General features: G+C 32.5%; 1 protein-coding gene across 4 annotated transcripts in view; it reads left to right on the top strand.

Annotated features, from left to right (window-relative positions):
* brp (ELKS/RAB6-interacting/CAST family member bruchpilot) overlaps positions 1-20,208 on the top strand; it is a 272,388-nt gene that overhangs the window by 178,938 nt on the left and 73,242 nt on the right. For all 4 annotated transcript variants that reach the window (XM_076411147.1, XM_076411149.1, XM_076411150.1 and 1 more), the window contains 2 exons: positions 5,106-5,287; positions 8,442-8,764. In XM_076411147.1, the coding sequence (XP_076267262.1) occupies positions 5,106-5,287; positions 8,442-8,764 (505 nt within the window). The remainder of the gene's footprint in view (positions 1-5,105; positions 5,288-8,441; positions 8,765-20,208) is intronic.

The following is a 20,208-nucleotide window of genomic DNA, read 5'->3' on the forward strand; positions in this document are numbered from 1 at the left end:
TTACAGTGTTATAAGTCGAATGGGAAGTTCTGCAACATCCAATATACTCACCAGACATAGCGTCTTTTATTAACCACTTATTAAAGTCTATCAAACATGACTCGGCTGGCACACGGTTTTAAGATACCAGGAATTGTGAAAATTATTGAATCGCCGCCAAGCCAATGTCGTTATTTAAACAGCGAAAGATGGGAGAAACTTGCACAAAATATTGGGAAATATTTTGATTAATATATACTGTACCAATTTGTCTCATTAAATGCATTTTTAAAGTGAAAAATATATTTATAGTCTATTCAAAACAGTAGTGACACACGTGCCCTGTCAAAACGTTCCAATGTTGTCGCAGCAACTCTGAGTTTTTGTGACATATTGGCTCTGACATAACAAAATTATAATTTATATAAAATAATCAAACAAAAATGTTATGTATTATAATTTATTTTAACATTATAGTACATATAATAAATAAATTATCGAAGAACTTAAAACTACTAACTATACAGCTACAATAATTTATAGGTTAGAGTTGTTTTATTATATATATATATATATATATATATATATATATATATATATATATATATATATATATATATATATATATATATTGTCAGCATTGTAGTTTATGCCATTTCCTGTTGATGCACTCGTTGGGATTCTCTCCACCAGTGTACTATATATATGGTAGATATGGTGCATTGTACATAACAATAACTGATGGTTCCTCCAAGTTCTTTAAGAGCTGATTTTCAAATTACTGCAAAGACAAGTTATGTTTAATTTCTCTATGATAGTCACCCTTGGACTTAGATAAACACAAGTTCTGCACCAGGAATAAAACCATCATAGTTATTCCAAAGTTTCCCTTTTTCCATCAACTTTTGTTGTCTTTACACTATATGTATCTACTATATTTACATTATATTATACTATATTTAAACTATATCTTGTCATGAGTGACCCAATGTACCATTCTGAAATATTCATTCATGTGCCACTTAATTATATAAATTGATATAATAATTCTTCCTTGATTTTATTATATGTTTTTAAAAATTATATTCTTTTAAAAGCTCTGGAAGTTCCATTAAACCCCTTCGTGGGTTATCTTTACACCACTTAAATCCTATATTACCCAACAATGTACGAACGGATGTTCTACATCCCTCAAATAGCTTTATATCTTTTGGATTTTATGGATACTTTCCAGACTAACAATTTTCTCTGAAATAATTGTATTAAATTATGTTTCGATTGAAAAAACTACTTACTGTTTTTATACATTTCGTATATTTGAATTCTGAAACATCAAGCTGATCTTGATTCGTCACCTCTTTCGCATAAACACGTTCTTTTTGGTGAATTTAAGGTTATATTGTTTTTTATTTTTTGAGATATTTTAGTGACCCAGTCCGTACTAATATTTAGTGCAGCTTGAACGCGTAAAAAATATTTTCAATAAAAACCGCGGCGATTTCAAATTTATTAAAACATCGTTTGCCGGTTTATAACCCGTAATTATAATATTCTGAAGAATTTTCAGACGTTTGGCAAACGAACAACTTTTGCAAGCTCATTCCGTTACATATCTGGCTGTAAAACGAATTTACAACTTTTGACAGACACATTTTGATCACATGTATCATTACTGTTTTGAATTGACTATATATATTCTGTGAATATATTTTCTATATTTTTATAGTATATTAAAAGAACCAAATACGCTAAACATATAACCTATTTTTTGAATAATGAGTGAAAGACCCTGTTTTCTTTTTCACTTGACCCTCCCTCTATTGTCCCGGAACTCCTGCGTTTTTGCCCTCCATTGTTCTGACTAATGTTACCTTTGACATTGATTGCCCCTGTTTACCCTAATTTTGCCGCCCTATCTTTTAGTTATTTTTCACAAACGAACAATTCCCATAAAATCAACAAGGTTTTAATATTAAAGGTTAAAATATACAATATATTATAATTATTTTTAGAGCAATTTAATATTTGTATTTATTTCAAAGACAATTTTAATGTGAATAAAATTCGGACGTGTTTTTTTACTGAGGTTACTTTGTCCATGTATGTGGTGTAAACTCATTGCTGTTTCGAAATTAATTAAAAGTAAGTATCATATACATATATTTCCAGTTAATACGTTAAGCTGTTGTTGGCATCGCAGAACTTTTAAAACAGAATATTTGATACCAAATCTTGCCACTGTTTTCAACTTTACCTTAAGCATTATATTTGCAATATTTCATGCTTGCAAATGTTTATAATTGCCACCTGTCATAGCAAAAGGATTGTCAAAGAAAGCGTTCGAAAAAGACAGAATTTAGTAGTTATTGTAACATGTTCTCTCTTAGAAAAGCGAAAGCTTTTGCAGCTTTGCCGGATCGCCTTATTATTTGCCTTACTATTACTGCAACCATAGATGCCACTTCATCTTCTAATTGATTTTTATTATTGCATTAAATGTGTATCTTGTATGCTACCTTTAGATTACCGAAATATTCATTTGTGTTCAGAATAATTCTTAATTTTATATATCCTTTTATATATCCGAAAATGATATCCTTCTTGTCAGTGGACACATTTCATGACAATTTGGTTAGCCACTTTAAATGAGTTAATACATTAAATAAGTGGAGAGATTATTTTAAACCCCGAAGGTAACATAACGTAAGGTCTATGCACTTCACTATCACGTTGCATATTTAGCTGATTCGCGAGTACATTGGGATGCACTGACACTCTTTCGAAGTACTTGACACAAACACGTTGAATTACACTCGTTATAGGTTCTAGAGGAATATCGCGTTGTATCACTTTATTTGAAATATAGTACGGAGCATCAACAATGGCACGCAACACCTTATTTTGGAACCGTTGAATGATGGATATATTAGATTTGCTAGCGGTACGCCATAGTTGGATTCCATATGCCCAAATGGACTTGAGTATAGACTCGTACAGCAATACCTTGTTATCTAATGATAATTTGGATTTGCGCCCGATGAGTCAATATATTTTATATAATTTTAGTCCCGGTTTTTTCCGTTTAGAGAGTGTGTGCTTCTTCCAGGTTAGGCGTCGATCTAAGTGCATACCAAGATATTTAACATGCTCTGCTTGGGGGAGTTGACGATGATTGATATTCACTGGTGGACATGTTCTTCTACGCAGGGTAAACGTTATATGCGTGGATTTTGTTTCATTGGCTTTAATGCGCCATGTCTTCAACCATAATTGTATTTGCTCCAGGTGGGTTTGTAGGTTTATTGATGCTGTGACTGGATCTTCATGGGATGCTAAGATTGCTGTATCGTCTGCATATGTTGCCACAGTAGTTATTTTTGTGGTGGGTAGATCAGCCGTATACAGAAGATACAGTACTGGATCCATTACACTACCTTGCGGAACTCCTGAATATATGGGATTTAATTCGGTATGTTCATCGCCTTAATTTACAATAAAATGTCTGTCAGTGAGATAGGCTATTAGTAACTGATAGTCCGGATGAGGGAGAAGTTTCTTTAGTTAAACCTGCAAGCCTGTATACCTTTGTCAAAAGCCTGAGATATGTCTAGAAAAGTAGCCGAACAATATCTTTTGGCCTTTAGGTCAGCGTTTATTTTGTTTACAAGTCTATGCACTTGTTCTATAGTCCCATGCTTATTGCGAAAGCCAAACTGATGTTCTGGAATAATTTTTCTTTTTTCTATTATATAGTTTAGCTTTTTATGTATAATTTCTCGAAAACTTTCGAGATTATCGCTTATAAACTTATAGGTCGGTAGGAGGTCACATCTTCTGGTATTTTTCCTGGTTTAAGAATCATTAATATTTTAGCTACTTTCCAGATACTAAGGATGTAATTAATTTAGTTAATAGTTTTATACCCGGAGGTAACATAAAATTATATTTAATATAACAATATAAAACAATCTAGCATATTATATAAATAAAAATATAGATCAAAATAAATGATATATAACAACTACTTACACAATAAATTACAAAATAAATAAAACAAATTCTAAGCGCGCGAGATCTTGAGATCAAATGATAAACATATTAAACACGAAAATAATTAAATGAATAAGCAACTTTCTTGTTATTCACTAATTTCTCCGACTATGATGAACGTGCAATGCGTACAAGGGAAAATCCAGAGGCAAACACGCTAGATACGCTGCGACCAAGAGCCGGCAGAAACCACCTTCTGTGGCGTTTATGTATGGTTCAGGTTTTCAATATACCATAATTGCAACATATAGCCAACATATAATCGATAATAACAATGATTGATAGCAATGATAAGCTATGCTGAAATGAAGTATGTCATGTGCAACCGGTCCGAAGGGAAGGAAACGTACTATGTACCAGCTTATATCTTAACACTAACAATATGGACGTGCAATGAGATCAAGAGCAGCAAACGCGCGAAATCCTGCCATGAAGTTTAGTAGGCTTCGGTAGGAATAAACTAAAATCTCAAATAAATTAAAAAAAAAATTCAACATTCTAATTGCATTCTAGTAACAGAATTATATTTGAAAAAAAATCATTTATTTAATTAGCGCTACGAACTTAAATATAAACATTTATAGTAAGCCATATTAATATTAACAAATAACATATTTTTTTAAATTTATTTGTTATATTGTTACTAATGGTTGCCGACTAACCGACTAACCATTTATCTTCTTAATATCTTTAATCTAGGTATTTTATATATATAATTCTTCTGTCCGTGTGTGTGTCACTGAATTCCTCCTAACGGTTGGATTTCTTGGGCGTATTTATGTGGTTTGGAGAAAGGTTTAGATGCTGCGTTAGGGCTCCATTATCCTTTAAACATTTTTCGATTATAACAACATATTACAAAAAAATCACTAATTGGATGTTATTGTGATCATCTTATAATATTAGTTTTATAGTAGAATAAATTATTCCTCGATTCTGCTCGATTTATCATTTAAAGTAAAATAACATCAAAAATATAATATCTCTTGACAAATATTTTAATATGGGTAAAAATGTTATTAAACCAATAGCTTCATGAAATAAAATAAATGCACATATTTTCTTTTTGGTTCCAGAGATAGAGCGGAACAAGAAAAGCAGGAGGAGAGAGAATTACACGAACGAGAACTGGCAGAATACAAGATGAAGATCCATGCACTGAATAGTGAAGTAGAAAAACTCACGGCTAGATTAGAACGAGCACAGAACGATAGGGAACGTATTGAAGCTAAATTAGAGAGTTCTCAATCAGAATTAGGTGAGTAAAACTAATAAATAGTTATTAAAATTATATTTTTCTTATTTAGGTGTTGGCCATCCCTTATATTCATCTAGTTTCGTTTTGAAATATATTACTATTAAATTTATAATATCATATATGTCTTCATAGATAATCTTTGAACATCATTTCAATAGAATGCAATCTATAGTCCGTTCAGAAAAACAGTGAAATCGCGGCATCTGAAATGATAACGTGAAAACATTGCAATTTTACCGCATCAGCTCTGGGTTTTAGTTCATTTTGGCTGTGACATCTGACAAAAATTCTAAAGTAAATATAATAAAAAAAGATAGAAAAATAATGTCATCAAATATAATTTATTTTAACATTATAGTATATCTAATGCATACGTTATCTAAGGAATTAAAACTACAATTCATTACACAATTATAATAGTTTGGAGATTTGGGTTGTGTTTTATTATATTCACACTCTTTTTGAACTCTTTTCCACACCACCTATGAGTACATTGCAATTTTACCACATCAGCTCTGGGTTTTAGTTCATTTTGGCTCTGATGTCTGACAAAAATTTTAAACTAAATATAATAAAAAAAGATAGAAAAATAATATCATCAAATATAATTTATTTTAACATTATAGTGTATCTATTGCATACGTTATCTAAGGAATTAAAACTACAATTCATTACACAATTATAATAGTTTGGAGATTTGGGTTGTGTTTTATTATATTCACACTCTTTTTGAACTCTTTTCCACACCACCTATGAGTACATTGCAATTTTACCGCATCAGCTCTGTGTTTTAGTTCATTTTGGCTGTGACATCTGACAAAAATTCTAAAGTAAATATAATAAAAAAAGATAGAAAAATAATGTCATCAAATATAATTTATTTTAACATTATAGTATATCTAATGCATACGTTATCTAAGGAATTAAAACTACAATTCATTACACAATTATAATAGTTTGGAGATTTGGGTTGTGTTTTATTATATTCACACTCTTTTTGAACTCTTTTCCACACCACCTATGAGTACATTGCAATTTTACCGCATCAGCTCTGGGTTTTAGTTCATTTTGGCTCTGATGTCTGACAAAAATTCTAAATTAAATATAATAAAAAAAAGAAAAATAATGTCATTTAATATAATTTATTTTAACATTATAGTGTATCTATTGCATACGTTATCTAAGGAATTAAAACTACAATTTAATATACAATTATAATAGTTTGTAGGTTACGGTTGTGTTTTATTATATTCACACTCTTTTTGAACACTTCTCTATACCATCTATGAGTATGAGTTCTAGGTGCATTTTTATGTAGTGGTATCCGCTGGGAGCCTAATCTACCTTATTAACAGTTGTAATTCCAAGTAATATATTTTACTTTCATTATAGAACATATTTACCATTTATGATTACTTTATATTTCCTTCGATACACTGTTTCCTTGTCATTTTGATATCACTGTATTTCTCTTTAGTTTTGTTCGGTTACCTGTGTGACCATAACTGCAAAATAGTTAGTATTCTTTCTCTCTTCACACATTATAACTAAATGCTTATGTATATACTAAACAAACACATATATCCGTGGACATAAATATTTCACATTCTACAATAAGATTTCCTACAGTTATGGTATATTAATTACATAATGACCTAGTTGTTTCCACTCTCATCACCCTGTCTTGGAAATTGTCAGCATTGAATGATAATCCTATAGTCAGAAAGTTTCATTCAAATGAATAACTAAGCTGTGAATTTCCAATCGATCTAACATTTGTTCATGATTCTATTATTTGTCAATTTCTTCTTCAATGTGTCTGATTTAGTGCACCCAAGCTGAAGGTGTTATTAACTATTCCAGTTTCCAGCAGGAAGAACAATATATCTGCAATGAATTATTAATAAATGTTATGACTATTAAAACTTAATCAATTGTTATTCCAACGTTTACCCTTTTCTATCAGCTTTTGTTGTCTTAACACTATTTTTATTGTCATCTTGACATGAGTGACAATTGGGTATTCCCACTCTGACTCTGATCAATCGCTGTCCATGCCTTCCTCGATTATATTATATGCTTTAAAAATTTGTATTATTTTATTTTTTTAGTTTTAGTTTTATTTAATGTCTGGGGGTTCCGTTAGACCTCTTCATGGGTTATCTTTGCATCTTTTAAGTCCTATATTAGAGTATTAGAGTACAAAGAGCTGCATATCTCTAAGATTTATATGGATACTTTTGTTAAGTTTATTTAAAAACAAACTACACTGTTTTTACACCTTTCATATATTTGGTCTCTGATAGAGCTAACATCAAATTGATCTTGATTCGTCACCTGCTTCGTATGACGATGGATTCATCTTTTCGGTGAATCCAAGGTTATTTCTTTCATTTTTTCATATTTATATTTCAGTTAACGTGTCCAAACTAATATTCAGTGCAGCTGCAACACCCTAAAAATGGTTTCAATCAAAATCGCAGCAACTTAATAATTAATAGTAAAAATGCTTACCACTCTGTAGAATTTTACTGGCAAGAGGAGGCCTTCATTATCTTGTTCCTATTCGAAGTAAATGATTTGAAACGCAATCTTTTCTGTCTGGCTTCCGGATTCTCAATCAGGGTTATAATAAGCAGCGATTTGAAATTTATTAAAACAACCACAGCGTTAAAACAAAACAAATTTGCCGGTTTATAACCTTTAGTTTAATATTTTGAAGAATTTTTCAGACGTTTGAAAATTGGACGACTTTGACAGGCTGTTTCGGTTACATGTGCGAACTTATCAGAAAGCATTGTGTCTTTTCTTAATTAGAATAAAATGAGGGGGAATATATTGTCTGATTCTAAAACGAATTTACAAACTCAAATAGGCAACACATTAAACATATTGATGACGTGAGATCAGTGTTATTTTGAATAGACTATATATTAGACAATTTTCAGATAATTATTTGATGGTTTTTTTCTTTATACAGGCTGTAGAAACATATTTGTACATCTAATATATTTAAAATTTGCTCTTTTTGTCTTCTATACCTTCGGAAATAATTAATAACTGAAGTACAGTTTACGTAGACCTCAATCAAACAGCTATTATCTGGAAGTACACTTAATTTTATGAAACCTAAACGAGAACATTTTAATTACAGGTAAATCAAAGGCCGAACTCGATAAGGCGATGGAGTTCGGGCGACGCGGTGACGACTACGAGGCGGCCAGACAGAGAATAGCTCGTCTGGAGTTGGAAAATGAGCGCTTAAGGCAGGACCTGGAACTGGCTCAAAGCAAAACCACCCGCTTTGGTACCAACATCTACAGTAGTTCGCACGAGTTGGATCGGGCGCACGAGAGGGCGGATAAGACCTCGTCCGACCTCAGAAGGTGTCAAGCGGAACTGCGAGTTACCCAAGCAGATAGCGAGAGAGCCCGCTCCGAGGCTCAAGCGTTGCAGGAAAAATTGGAAAAGTCACAGGTAAATACTATTTTTTATTTTAGAATTTAGGTTTTTGTTATTCTCCAAGAATTCAACAATCTATAGCGCACTTATAAGCAAAGAAGATAGACAAAAGCATATGGGCACCTGGCATATACACAATATTTATTTATTAATAAGGTGCTCAGCTACCCCTTACTTTCTGAAACAGCTACAATTCTTCGCGAAACAGATTCGTAGAATGTCTAAATAGTTTTCGTCGAAATGTTGTCTTATTCTTATTTTGAAATTTCCGCTAAATGCTTCAATGATGTTGGAGATGGCCAGGGATTATATTTGATACTTTTGGGCTATATATATGGGCGCAGTATCATTGAATATATCAGTGTTTGACAGCAATATGCTAGTCAGAATAAGAACTTTATCACTGAGGACATCGAGATACGCACTCGCAGTAATCCGGCCAATGATGTGCTGAATCAGCTTAATATCATGATATTGCTGCCGAAGTCATAACGCAACCTCCACCTATTACAAACGATGATTCATCACAATATGCTACATTCTTCCAACCAGCAAGTGTCCTAGTTTTATTATAGTTGCACTATTTCTTTAGCAGCTTAGCGTTGGCTTCCATTTTAAAGAGTTTCGAAATCGCAGCCCTTCTATGAATTTTAGCTTTCTAAATATCCTGCAAATAACAAAATAATAACATTGTAAATACAATTTGACGAAAAAATTAATAAAGGCAGGTAATAATTTTAAAGAGTACCCTAATATAACATAATCGCCACTTGTTAACTGTGACCATAGTATTATTGAAATGAGTGCCTTATATAACAGATCAATTAAAAAGTACCCGACCTGACACATAGATCGCACTATTAGAATGAAAGCCATATGTCTTTTAGTTAGCTCTAACCCTCAAAAGATGCGTGCATAAATTTGACAGCTGTCGGATGATTCGTTTGTGAATTATAGCATTTTGAGTGAAGCAACTTTTGTTATTGTGAAAAAAATGGATAAAAAGGAATTTCGCGTGTTGATAAAACATTACTTTTTGAAGGGAAAAAATACAGTTGAAGCAAAACATTTTTTTGATGCCGAGTTTCCGGACACTACCACAGGCAAATCAACCATCAAGGATTAGTATGCTAAGTTAAGGTATGGTGAAATGAGCACCGAAGACAGTGAACGCAGTGGGCGCTCAAAAGAGGTTATTACCGACGAAAACATTTAAGAAATCCATAAAATGATTTTGAATGACCGTAAATTGAAATTGATTAAAATAGCTGACACCCTAAAGATATCAACTGAGCGTGTACATCATATCATTCACGAATATTTGGGTGTGAGAAAGCTCTGTGCGAAGTGGGTGCCGCGCGAGCTCAAGTTTTTGCATCGATATGTGACAATGGATAAACATGGCTCCATGATATCACTCCAGAGTCCAATCGACAGTCATTCTAGTGGACTGAACACGATGAACACGCTCCAAAACGTGGGAAAACGCTACAGTCGGCTGGCAAGTTTATGGCGTCTATATTTTGGGATGCGCATAGAATAATTTTCATTGAGTACCTTGAAAAAGGATAGGCCATTAACAGCGACCATTACGTAGTGTTACTGGACCGTTTGAAGGAACAAATCGCTAAAAAACGGTCGCATTTGAAGAAAAATAAAGTATTGCTTCACCAAGACAATGCACCGTGTCACAAGTCAGTGAAAACGATGGCAAAAATCCATGAATTGAGCTTCGAATTGCTTCCTTATCCACCGTATTCTCCATATCTGGCCACCAGCGACTATTTCCTGTCTCAGATCTCAAAAGAATGCTCGCTGGGAAGAAATTTTCGTCGAATAGAGGTGATCGCAAACGACAAATCGTACTACAGAAATGGTATCGAGAAGTTGGAGCACCGCTATAATCAGTGTATTACCCTTGAAGGGAATTATGTTGATAAAAAACTAATTTTACCAAAAAAATTTATTTTACTAGGGTAGGCCGGGGACTTTTTATTTGACCTGTTATGCTAAGATAAATCAAAATGGCAGAACTACTGAAAACTTTAAGATGTTAATTTCAATAAGGCTATCAAAGTATTGATATGATCTTACTGTTGTGAATAAATTATCGATGCTCAAACTAAACTAGTTAGTTCTCGCCTATATTCATAAAATATTAGATTTCATAAAATATCTCTGCCCCTGAACTTTCTGTTTTACTGTAACTTTTGCCACGGGGATTTTATGTTGTCTGTTCAGGGTCCTCTTTAATCTTCGTCGGTCTCTGTCACTCATTTAAATTACTCAAGAACAAGGTATATAACACACTAAAATATAACCAACAAATTTTAACATGTAAACTGAGCAATACATACGCATCACGTCATTAACCCTAAGACAGTGCGGTTAACAAATTGTATTATACTGTATGGTGTTGATATTGTTTTGTCTACCCCCTATATATTTTGTGAGTGTGAATGTTAATGGCACTTAAAAGATCGCTTCAGGAGGCGATGTCCTACATAAATTTAAAAAATTTTACGTTTTAATTACTAATGTATGTTACTCTCCAAACATCATTATGCGTATCTATTAATCAGGTCGAATGGCAATACACGTTTCAGCCTACGTACTTCATTTACACTGTGCACATTTAACTATTTGGTGAGTGCATATTTATGTAGGTGCCTTGACAATCTTTCAAACTGGTTTACATTACCATTCTGGATCATTTTCGTTGTGGATTCCAGGGGATGCCACACTGAATTAATTTGTTGAAGCTGAAACTCTTCGTTTTGGAAACTCTGAAGGACGGTTTTGTTGTATTTGATAGTAGTATCCCACAATTCGATATCATACGTCTAAACAGGACTAAGAATTACACAATAACATACAATAATTTTTAATCTAAGAATAATTTCGATTTACACCCTATAAGACAATAAATCTAGTTCAATTTAATCCCAAGTAGTTTACGTATTACTAGTAAATATTTCCTTGATATTTAACATTCTCTGATTGCGGTTCATAATAATTATGATATATTTATTAAAGAAGATTTCCTACTACGCAAAGTGAATAGATCTTATTTTATTCCTCTTAATACACCAAGTTTTCAACCACAAATAAGTTTTGTTGAGATGAAGTTGGAAGTTTGTTATGCCTGATATTGAGTCCTCGTGACAAGGTAAGTTGCATATGTTGCCACAATGTTTCTTAAAATTGATAGGTCTTCAAGTAATGGAGGTTAACCTATATACAATTGTTGAGAATAATCAAGTGATTTACTATTAAATGGGGCAAATTTTTATCTGTCCATATTAGTTTATTGGAATATAAGATTGAGATAAATATACTTTAATATAACTGTACGGGGCAATAATTCCTTTCTAAATCAAAAAAACACTTGGCGGCTTTTATTGTAAAGCATCTTCGGGCTTTGGCCACGATTCATAAAAGGAAAGTTGGCTCATTAAATGTTTCTAATGTTATTCGTAGCCGGTATATCGCCACAATTTTTACCGCTTGGATTTGCCACAGTAAATTCGTCTCTATTATGTTTTCTTGTCAATCCTTGAATTAATTGTTTTCATGTAAAAAAAACGCCTTTCAGCGCATCTAAGCTTTAGTTCATGTGGTAGTCAAATTCCTTCTTCCCTAGGTTTTTGCAAGGCTTTAAATTAATGATATATGTCTTGCTGAGTAACATCTAATGGGTTGATTTTTTCTGGTTAAGTTTGGTTTGGTTTGGTCAGTCTAAATACGCTCTCTTACCAATAAACTGGTTAGCAATTTTTTATATTATTATTCGATACAGTTCAGCTGCAGTTTTTCTGAATTTAGTTGCAACATGAATATTGCTTTGTTTTTTTAAAGATTTTTTACATTTTTGCAGAAATCAATACTCTTTTGCCAAATGGTTTTTGGCATATTGTTTTCAAAACTAGTGATATTTACTCACCAAGATGTCTTTCATGTGTGCTTATTTCTTAGATGTAACGATGAGAAATTATGACCAAATACAATACCTTTAAATATCATATTCCTGTTATCCATTTTAGTTCCTGTTTTCACTTAACGTAGTATTTTACAAAACGGCGATTTCCAATTTGTATGCTTGAGTACAATTGTGGGGTTGTACTAAAATATAAAACAGTAATCTAATAATGATAAAACAAAATTTTTCGATTAATTACCAATTCTTGTAGCTAATCGATACTATCAGATGTATTGACGAAGCTATTGAAGATGTTAATTTTATTAATTACCAATTCTTGTAGCTAATCGATACTATCAAATGTATTGACGAAGCTATTGAAGATGTTAATTTTAAAGTATGAAATAAGGTTACTAAATTACAGCAACATGGAAGCAATAGATCAATTAGACAACACTCAGGAAATTAGAAGAAGCAAAGCAAATCATACGAATTTAATACCGTTCTTCTTTGCAAGTACAAAGTAATAAAAGTAATGACTTATGTTTATAAGCTAATAGTGTACTAAGTATATTTAATATTATTCTTCCAGACAATAAGATTTGGTTATGCTCAATGTTATTTTCTCACAATTATTTTTTTAATATCTTTAATTTTACCCAAGCTCAAAAAATATTATACCATAATTATATAAAATATTATCAATATGTGAAAAACGTATAATAATCTCAAATTCCATGCATTAATTCAACATTATTTTGACGGCGATATACATATCGGGGACAAACAAATATCGGAAAACCTCGGTCTAGATATCCAGACAGACATCCTGGGACCGAAATCTCTTTTTATCGCTCGTCGTTTCCCCGCATATCCGCTTATTTATAGAACAGCAAATGCCAGGCTACTCCATAAATTGTGCGAACTCTTTGCTTGACCGAAACTCCTGCCCCGTCGATAAAGTTGCGGTACACTGTCGGCGAATGTCAGAAGTTGAACTGAGAAAAATATTAAACTGAACGGATGAGGTTACTTTTATGTTTGGGATGCCATTAGGAAAGTTTTATATTACCCTGTTGTGTTTACAAAATTTTTAAGTCAGATTTTGTTATTGTTTGAGATTTTTCCTTAACGGGTAAACAAAAACACACAATAAATGAAGTAAGGAATAAATATAATATTATTTATTAAAATACAATTAATTACACGTGGGTTGTTATTTAATTATTCTGAGTCTGAGTCTAATTGGAAGTTTGGTCTTTTATCCATACATTCTTCAAAACTTTCAGTCTTTTGAGCACAATTTGTAGCATTTACAATTTTTTGTTTGCTGTCAAGTTGTCTCCGCTTTGTCCAGATGTGTTTCTATCAAATTAACCTACGATGCAAATATAGACTCACATCTTTTATATGTTCCTCCTGCAGTATGTGTTCGTTGCATAATTTTACCGACAGGGAGGTTTTTCTTCTCAAAGTATAAGTGAAAGGAGTGGACTTGGTTTGGCTTGCCTTTATTTTCCATTGGTTAAACTATTTCTCGGTTTTGCTCAGATTGGAATGAAATATTTTTTGGGCCAGACTGCTCTGAAAGGGCGACAGTGACTATCTGAGAAATTTAACAGATGACAAAGAAACTGATTACTCACTCTGAAAAGCCACCAACTATCTAAAGCGCTCATATCTACACAGTCCACCTATAAGAGACCTATGTGGGAATTGGGCACGTGACAATCATCAAAAAGCAGCAGCAATTGTTGAATATCTAGAAAAATCTTTCAAACCAAACGAATATTAATATTGAACATAATTTGCCGGCCATAGAAATTCAAAATTCGACGATTGAATTAGTCACGCCGAAAGAGCTATTCAATGTTATTAAAACTGACATTAACCCCAGGAAATCGCCAGGCTACGATTTAATAACAGGAAAATTACTGCAAATACTATCAAGAAAGGGTATTATAAAACTCACTAACTTGATTAATACAGCAGTTAGATTAAAACATATCCCAGGCATTTGGAAGATGGCGAAAATTATAATGATCTCAAAACCTGGGAAGTCACCAAACCAAATAAAAGCTTATAGAGCTATGTCACTGCTATCAGTAATAACTAAGGTTTTTGAAAATATCCTGTTGAAAAGAATAAAACCGATCATAGGAAGGGTCCTCGTAGTAATATACCTAGATTTAATTTATCATAAAGACAAATTGTAGCTTAGACGGAAACGACTAGTAACAATGTATTAATTAAATTTAAAAAAATTATACTTGATCATGGATGTGAAAGCATCTTTTTTATTTTGTATGCTAATCCATTGTATCTGACATCGCCGAATGCTTGGCTTATATACAAGAAGGCAGCACAGCAGTATAGTCCACCTTCCAAACTTGTCCACTTGTATACGATGCTGTATATCGATATTTCCTGAAAAAAAAATCACATATCGATATATCGATATTTTTCGAAAAAAAAAATACTTGGGCGATATTTTTTGGCCATTATTTCGATATATCGGTATTTTTCAAAATAAATTAAATATAATTTAAAATAAGTACTTATTTTTAAATTCAATGAATTTTAGTAATTTTTGGTATTTAATTTTAAAGGTTATTTAATTTATCTTTTCTTAACATTATTGATACATTTTTTGTAAAATATCGATATTTTTTATACTTGTTACAAATATCGATATTTGGTTCTCCGATACATCGGTATTTGTTTAAAAATATCGAAAACGATATATCGATATTTATATTTTTGAAAATATCGATATTTTTTTCGATGGCCAACACCCCTACTGTGTACTTTCCATGACTGTTCCATGATCCTCACCCACCCAACTTGGTGAATGAGGATTATGTTGGTTAGATGCTTCTTCATTCTGTTTAGAATAAGTTTTTCCATTATTTAACCGATTACTTGGAGGAGGTTTATGGGTCTATACGAGGACATATCCTGTGTTGGTTTGCCTGGTTTGGTTACCATTACGACTTGGGAAATTTTCCATTGTCACGGCAATTTTCAAGATTTTAGCAGGCATTACATATTTTAACGAAGCTCATGATTCCCTCGCAACTTGGTGATTTTCCTTCCTTAAGAGTTCTTAAGCGTCTCTTATAACCTCTTTAGGATGCACGCTTTTCAACGATCGGTACAGTTGCAGAGATGACTTAAGGCTTCTTCGACTTAGGCTGTATACCCCTGATGGAATTCCAAAAATAACTGAAACACTATAGTTAAATAAATAGCAAAGGTACTGGCCCTCACTATTTGATCTTGCCCACTCTCCTGTGCTACTTTATGGTTATTGTTGCTTTCCACAGCGAAAAATTGGGGTCTACTATGGGTGTTGTTGCTGACAAATATTTCTGGAGATCGTTGTTTGTGAACATTTCTATGTTAGTATTCAGTTCTTTCGAACATTTATTTAATACGGTTTTGTCTCTTGGGTTGTGTTATACCAAGTCTTCTTTTTCCTTTTATTTTATCTTTGATATTCTTAGGATTGTGTTACTTTTAGGCATTGCTTTATTGGCGTCCTCTGAACATTGTACTATGAATAATAACGGTTAATTCTTCAATGGTTTTTTCAAGGCTTTGTACTGTAGATATATTTTTACATAAGTTTACTTGTAGTTTTTACAGCGACTTAAAAATTTTATCTCTATGAAAATAAGTTAGTTAACTAGTAAGTTAGTTAGAGTTAACTCCACAAATAGTGAACATTTTCGTATGATGACTTTTACAATTTTCGACGTGAGTTATCGAGACAGGATCGATCAACTTTTGGCAATGAAGCCTTATCTTTGAGAGCCGCGAAGGGTTGGTATAACGAATATAATTGTGACCATTGTTCGCTGAAGGACGAAAGATCGCCCAAAACCAGTTGTGCCAGAAGCCATTGACACTGCGTAGGAAATAATATTAGAAGATAGCGACTTACCGTAGCACTGAGTTATTCTTGGTATTAGTATGAGAAGCGTCAATAAAATATTGTATGACTATTTACTTGATCATGTTGGATTCCGTATAATTTAATAAAATCTTAGAAAGATGCTCGGGCGAATAGGTGCAAGCAAATGACCAAGAAATACAATCGCTGTACAACCAAACTTGTTATCTCACTGTATAGGTCTTCTATGATGAGTCAAATCCGACAAGAATTGTTCATCGCAAAATAATTGAAGTTAATCGTCACGTGTTTCTTCCGAATAACTAGCCATGTGGCAATTGTGCCGTTAAAACAAATTAGAATTGTGAATTCTGGTACACAACCATTTTATTATTAGAATTGCTTGGTTAAATACGAAAAAAGGAACATTTATCATCTTGCAAATTCAAGCTCTCACATATCGGCCGAAACAATCATCTATTTGGCTGGCCAAAACGTCTGATTGATGGGCCATTCCTCGTACAGTCCTGATTTGGTGCCAACTAACTTTCTTTTGTTCCCGAATATCAATATTAAATCCCATATTCCAAAATAAAATAGTAAACATTGTAAAAACTATCGAGGTATAAGTCTCGTATCAATTGTCTGGAAGGTAGTTATGTAAATCATACTAATGATATTTCAAGGAGCTCAAAAGGAGAGGAGACAAGCAGACGAGAGCAGGCAGAATTTAAATCAAATCGCCGTTTTGTTTTCTTTAAGCTGTATGTTTAAGCTTTGGAAATGCCCCCCTAAATATTTTACAACTTCTTTAGGCATCTCAGGATGGTTCGATGCATTAAACCTTTTAAATTACTATTGGTACGACGTTCGAGATACCAGAACCAGTTCTGTTTTTGTGATAGCCCTTTACGATATCGCTTTATCTCGTCTTTATTAACTATTTGTATATATAAATGAAACGTTTGTATTGAAAAAAGTATGTTTTAGTTAAAATGTATATATAATTAAATAAATAACCTGAATAGAATCAAAACTCCCAGATTTTTTCCTATTAAAATTTGGTTGAATTTCCAACGAACATAAAATAAACTTCGCCCGTTTCCATTAATACATTTCTCAACAGACATTCGTCGATAGTCTACTACAACTTTGTCGGCTAGAAAATACTCCGAGAAATAAAAGTTCTGGTCAAGCTAACAGTTCATAATTTATGGATTAGCTGATGGTTGCTGTTTTATAAATAAATGGAATATGCGGGGGAGAAATGGCCGATAAAGGGAGATTTCGGTCTCGCAATGTTTGCCTGGATATCTGGAATATAATTCGTGATTCTGAGTACATCCGGAATCGTAGTAGAATGAATGATAAATTAGTAGTAAACTTGATTTTCTGTTATTCAAAGCGAGAATTTATTTATAGAAATTTTAAAGCCTTATCAATAATACTTGTGTCATTTTAATCCATCACCTTTTATTATTTTTTGGTTGAAGCTAGCGTTGGGACTATCCGATGAATATTTGACAATCGGTTGATAAAAAGTCAATATATAGTCAAAAGATAGTCCAATGAAAATAGTAATTACTCTTTTAGTTACGCTTTTCACGCTTCAAATATTTTTCCATTGGTGACGTAAAACGGAGATATAAGATACCTTCCTGCATTAGTTTTGAGAGAAAAACGTCAAAGATAATTGTTTGCATTTCTGTGCTATAGATCAGTTAATTTTAAATAAATTTTAATTGGCCAGTGACAGTGTAAAATTAAACTTTTCAATTATAGTGTCAGTTTGAATATACGAAAAAATGATATAAATATCAATGATCTACTATAATAAATGTAATTAATAATTCATTCGAATGTGTTATGACTTTTTTTGTGTTATTTTCCAAGCATGCCATAAGTGGTATGGAGGTATACGTACACCTTCTCGTCTTATTTTTGGAAAAGAAGACGGACGAAATAATTATATGATTCTATTATGCTGCAATGGATAGTTTCAGTTTCAATTATGCAATTAGTTTTATATTTTAGCGTTCTTTGGATTTTTAAAAATGTTTGCAAAGAAATGTAATCATTTAATCGAGAATATTTTACAATTATTCGGTGAAATTTCACTGAAACAATATTAATATTTAAATGCCTTTAACAAGCACAGCGAGTGTTAGAAAATCTCAAATGATAATCAAAAAGAGCATTACCTCATAGTATTTTACAATTTATCAACCAAATTGTTTTCCTTTTCGTCCTATTACATTGATAAATAATCTTGAAAAATATAAAAACGCTAGTTACAACCATAATTCCATTACTTTTGATACGTCTTGGTGAAAAATTGAACCAAGTGGAGAAGCCAGCTTTATCCCATTAAGCTCGGAAACTACTCACAGTACTCGGAAAGTAAAATGTATGCTATACATTGAATGCATCAACTTCCCAGCTAATCGCTAATTATTTTCCGCGTCACTGAATGTTTGGGACTTTTAAACATTTCTGTGACCCATAAATGTTTTATTAATTCAAAAGGGACTTTGGCTGAAATCATCAGCTGTGAGCAACCAAGATGTAAAGTTTTTAATTATTCAATTATTACATTATTACTAGTCGTTTCCGTCTAACCTACAATTGGTCGTTATGATAACTTAAATCTAGGTATATAACTAGGAGGACCCATCGGCCCTATCTCATTCTCTGGTGAAATAATGTTTATACAAATCACTGCTGTATTTTTTATTATATGCACCTCACTAAACAATACTCTACAAGGTCAGATGGTATGATTCTTTTGAGTCTGTGTCCTGTTCTGGTGGTATCCAAAAGCTGCAATACTTCAATATTTTCATGAGAATGGAGTTTTTGCCCCAGACAATTCTCTTGATTTATTGACTGACTGTGGGTATCTGAAGGTCTCGATGTAGGTAATCAGTATTAACAAATTGTATTTTGTTTATGTTACTATTTGCAGATCATCTCCATAATTCAACTCCCTATGTCGATATAGGTTTCAGTATTTGCTTACAAAATAGCAATCTATTATGTACTGATAATTGTGATTTTCTTCCCATTAGCCAGTATATTTTCTTTTATTTCAATTCCAGCTCTTTTCTTTTCTTCTTTATATATTCCTTCCAGTGAAGTTTTGCATCAAGAATCATTCCAAGATATTTAGCATTATTGCTATATGGAATGATAGTATTATTTAATGTTATTGGTGATTGTACTGTCTGTTTACAGGTGAACTGCACATGTCCAGATTTACTTTCATTAATTTTAATTTTCCAAGCTTGTATTCAATTATTTATATTGTCACTTGCCTGTTGTTATTTTCGTTAGGCTTCTTCACTATTGCCTCCGACAGCCATAATCGCGGTATCATAAGCAAATGTAGCCATCGTAAAATTCTTTATTTGTGGTATATCATAAGTTTAGAGTAGATAACACATTGGTTCCAATACACTTCCTTGTGGTACATCTGCTTTAGTTCCTTTTATTTTAGAGTAAGCTTCTTCTTGTTTGACTCTAAATATTCTGGTTGTAATATACGATTTTAATAGTTCGGTGTGTTGTTTTGGTAACATTTTCTGTAGTTTATTAACAAGGCCTTAATGCCAAACTTTATCAAAGGCTTGTGCTACGTCTAAGAAT

The sequence above is a fragment of the Rhynchophorus ferrugineus genome, unplaced genomic scaffold (assembly GCF_030347505.1).
Source record: "Rhynchophorus ferrugineus isolate W39M unplaced genomic scaffold, kcgeb_rfMv2 rfM8, whole genome shotgun sequence".
Taxonomy (NCBI): domain Eukaryota; kingdom Metazoa; phylum Arthropoda; class Insecta; order Coleoptera; family Curculionidae; genus Rhynchophorus; species Rhynchophorus ferrugineus.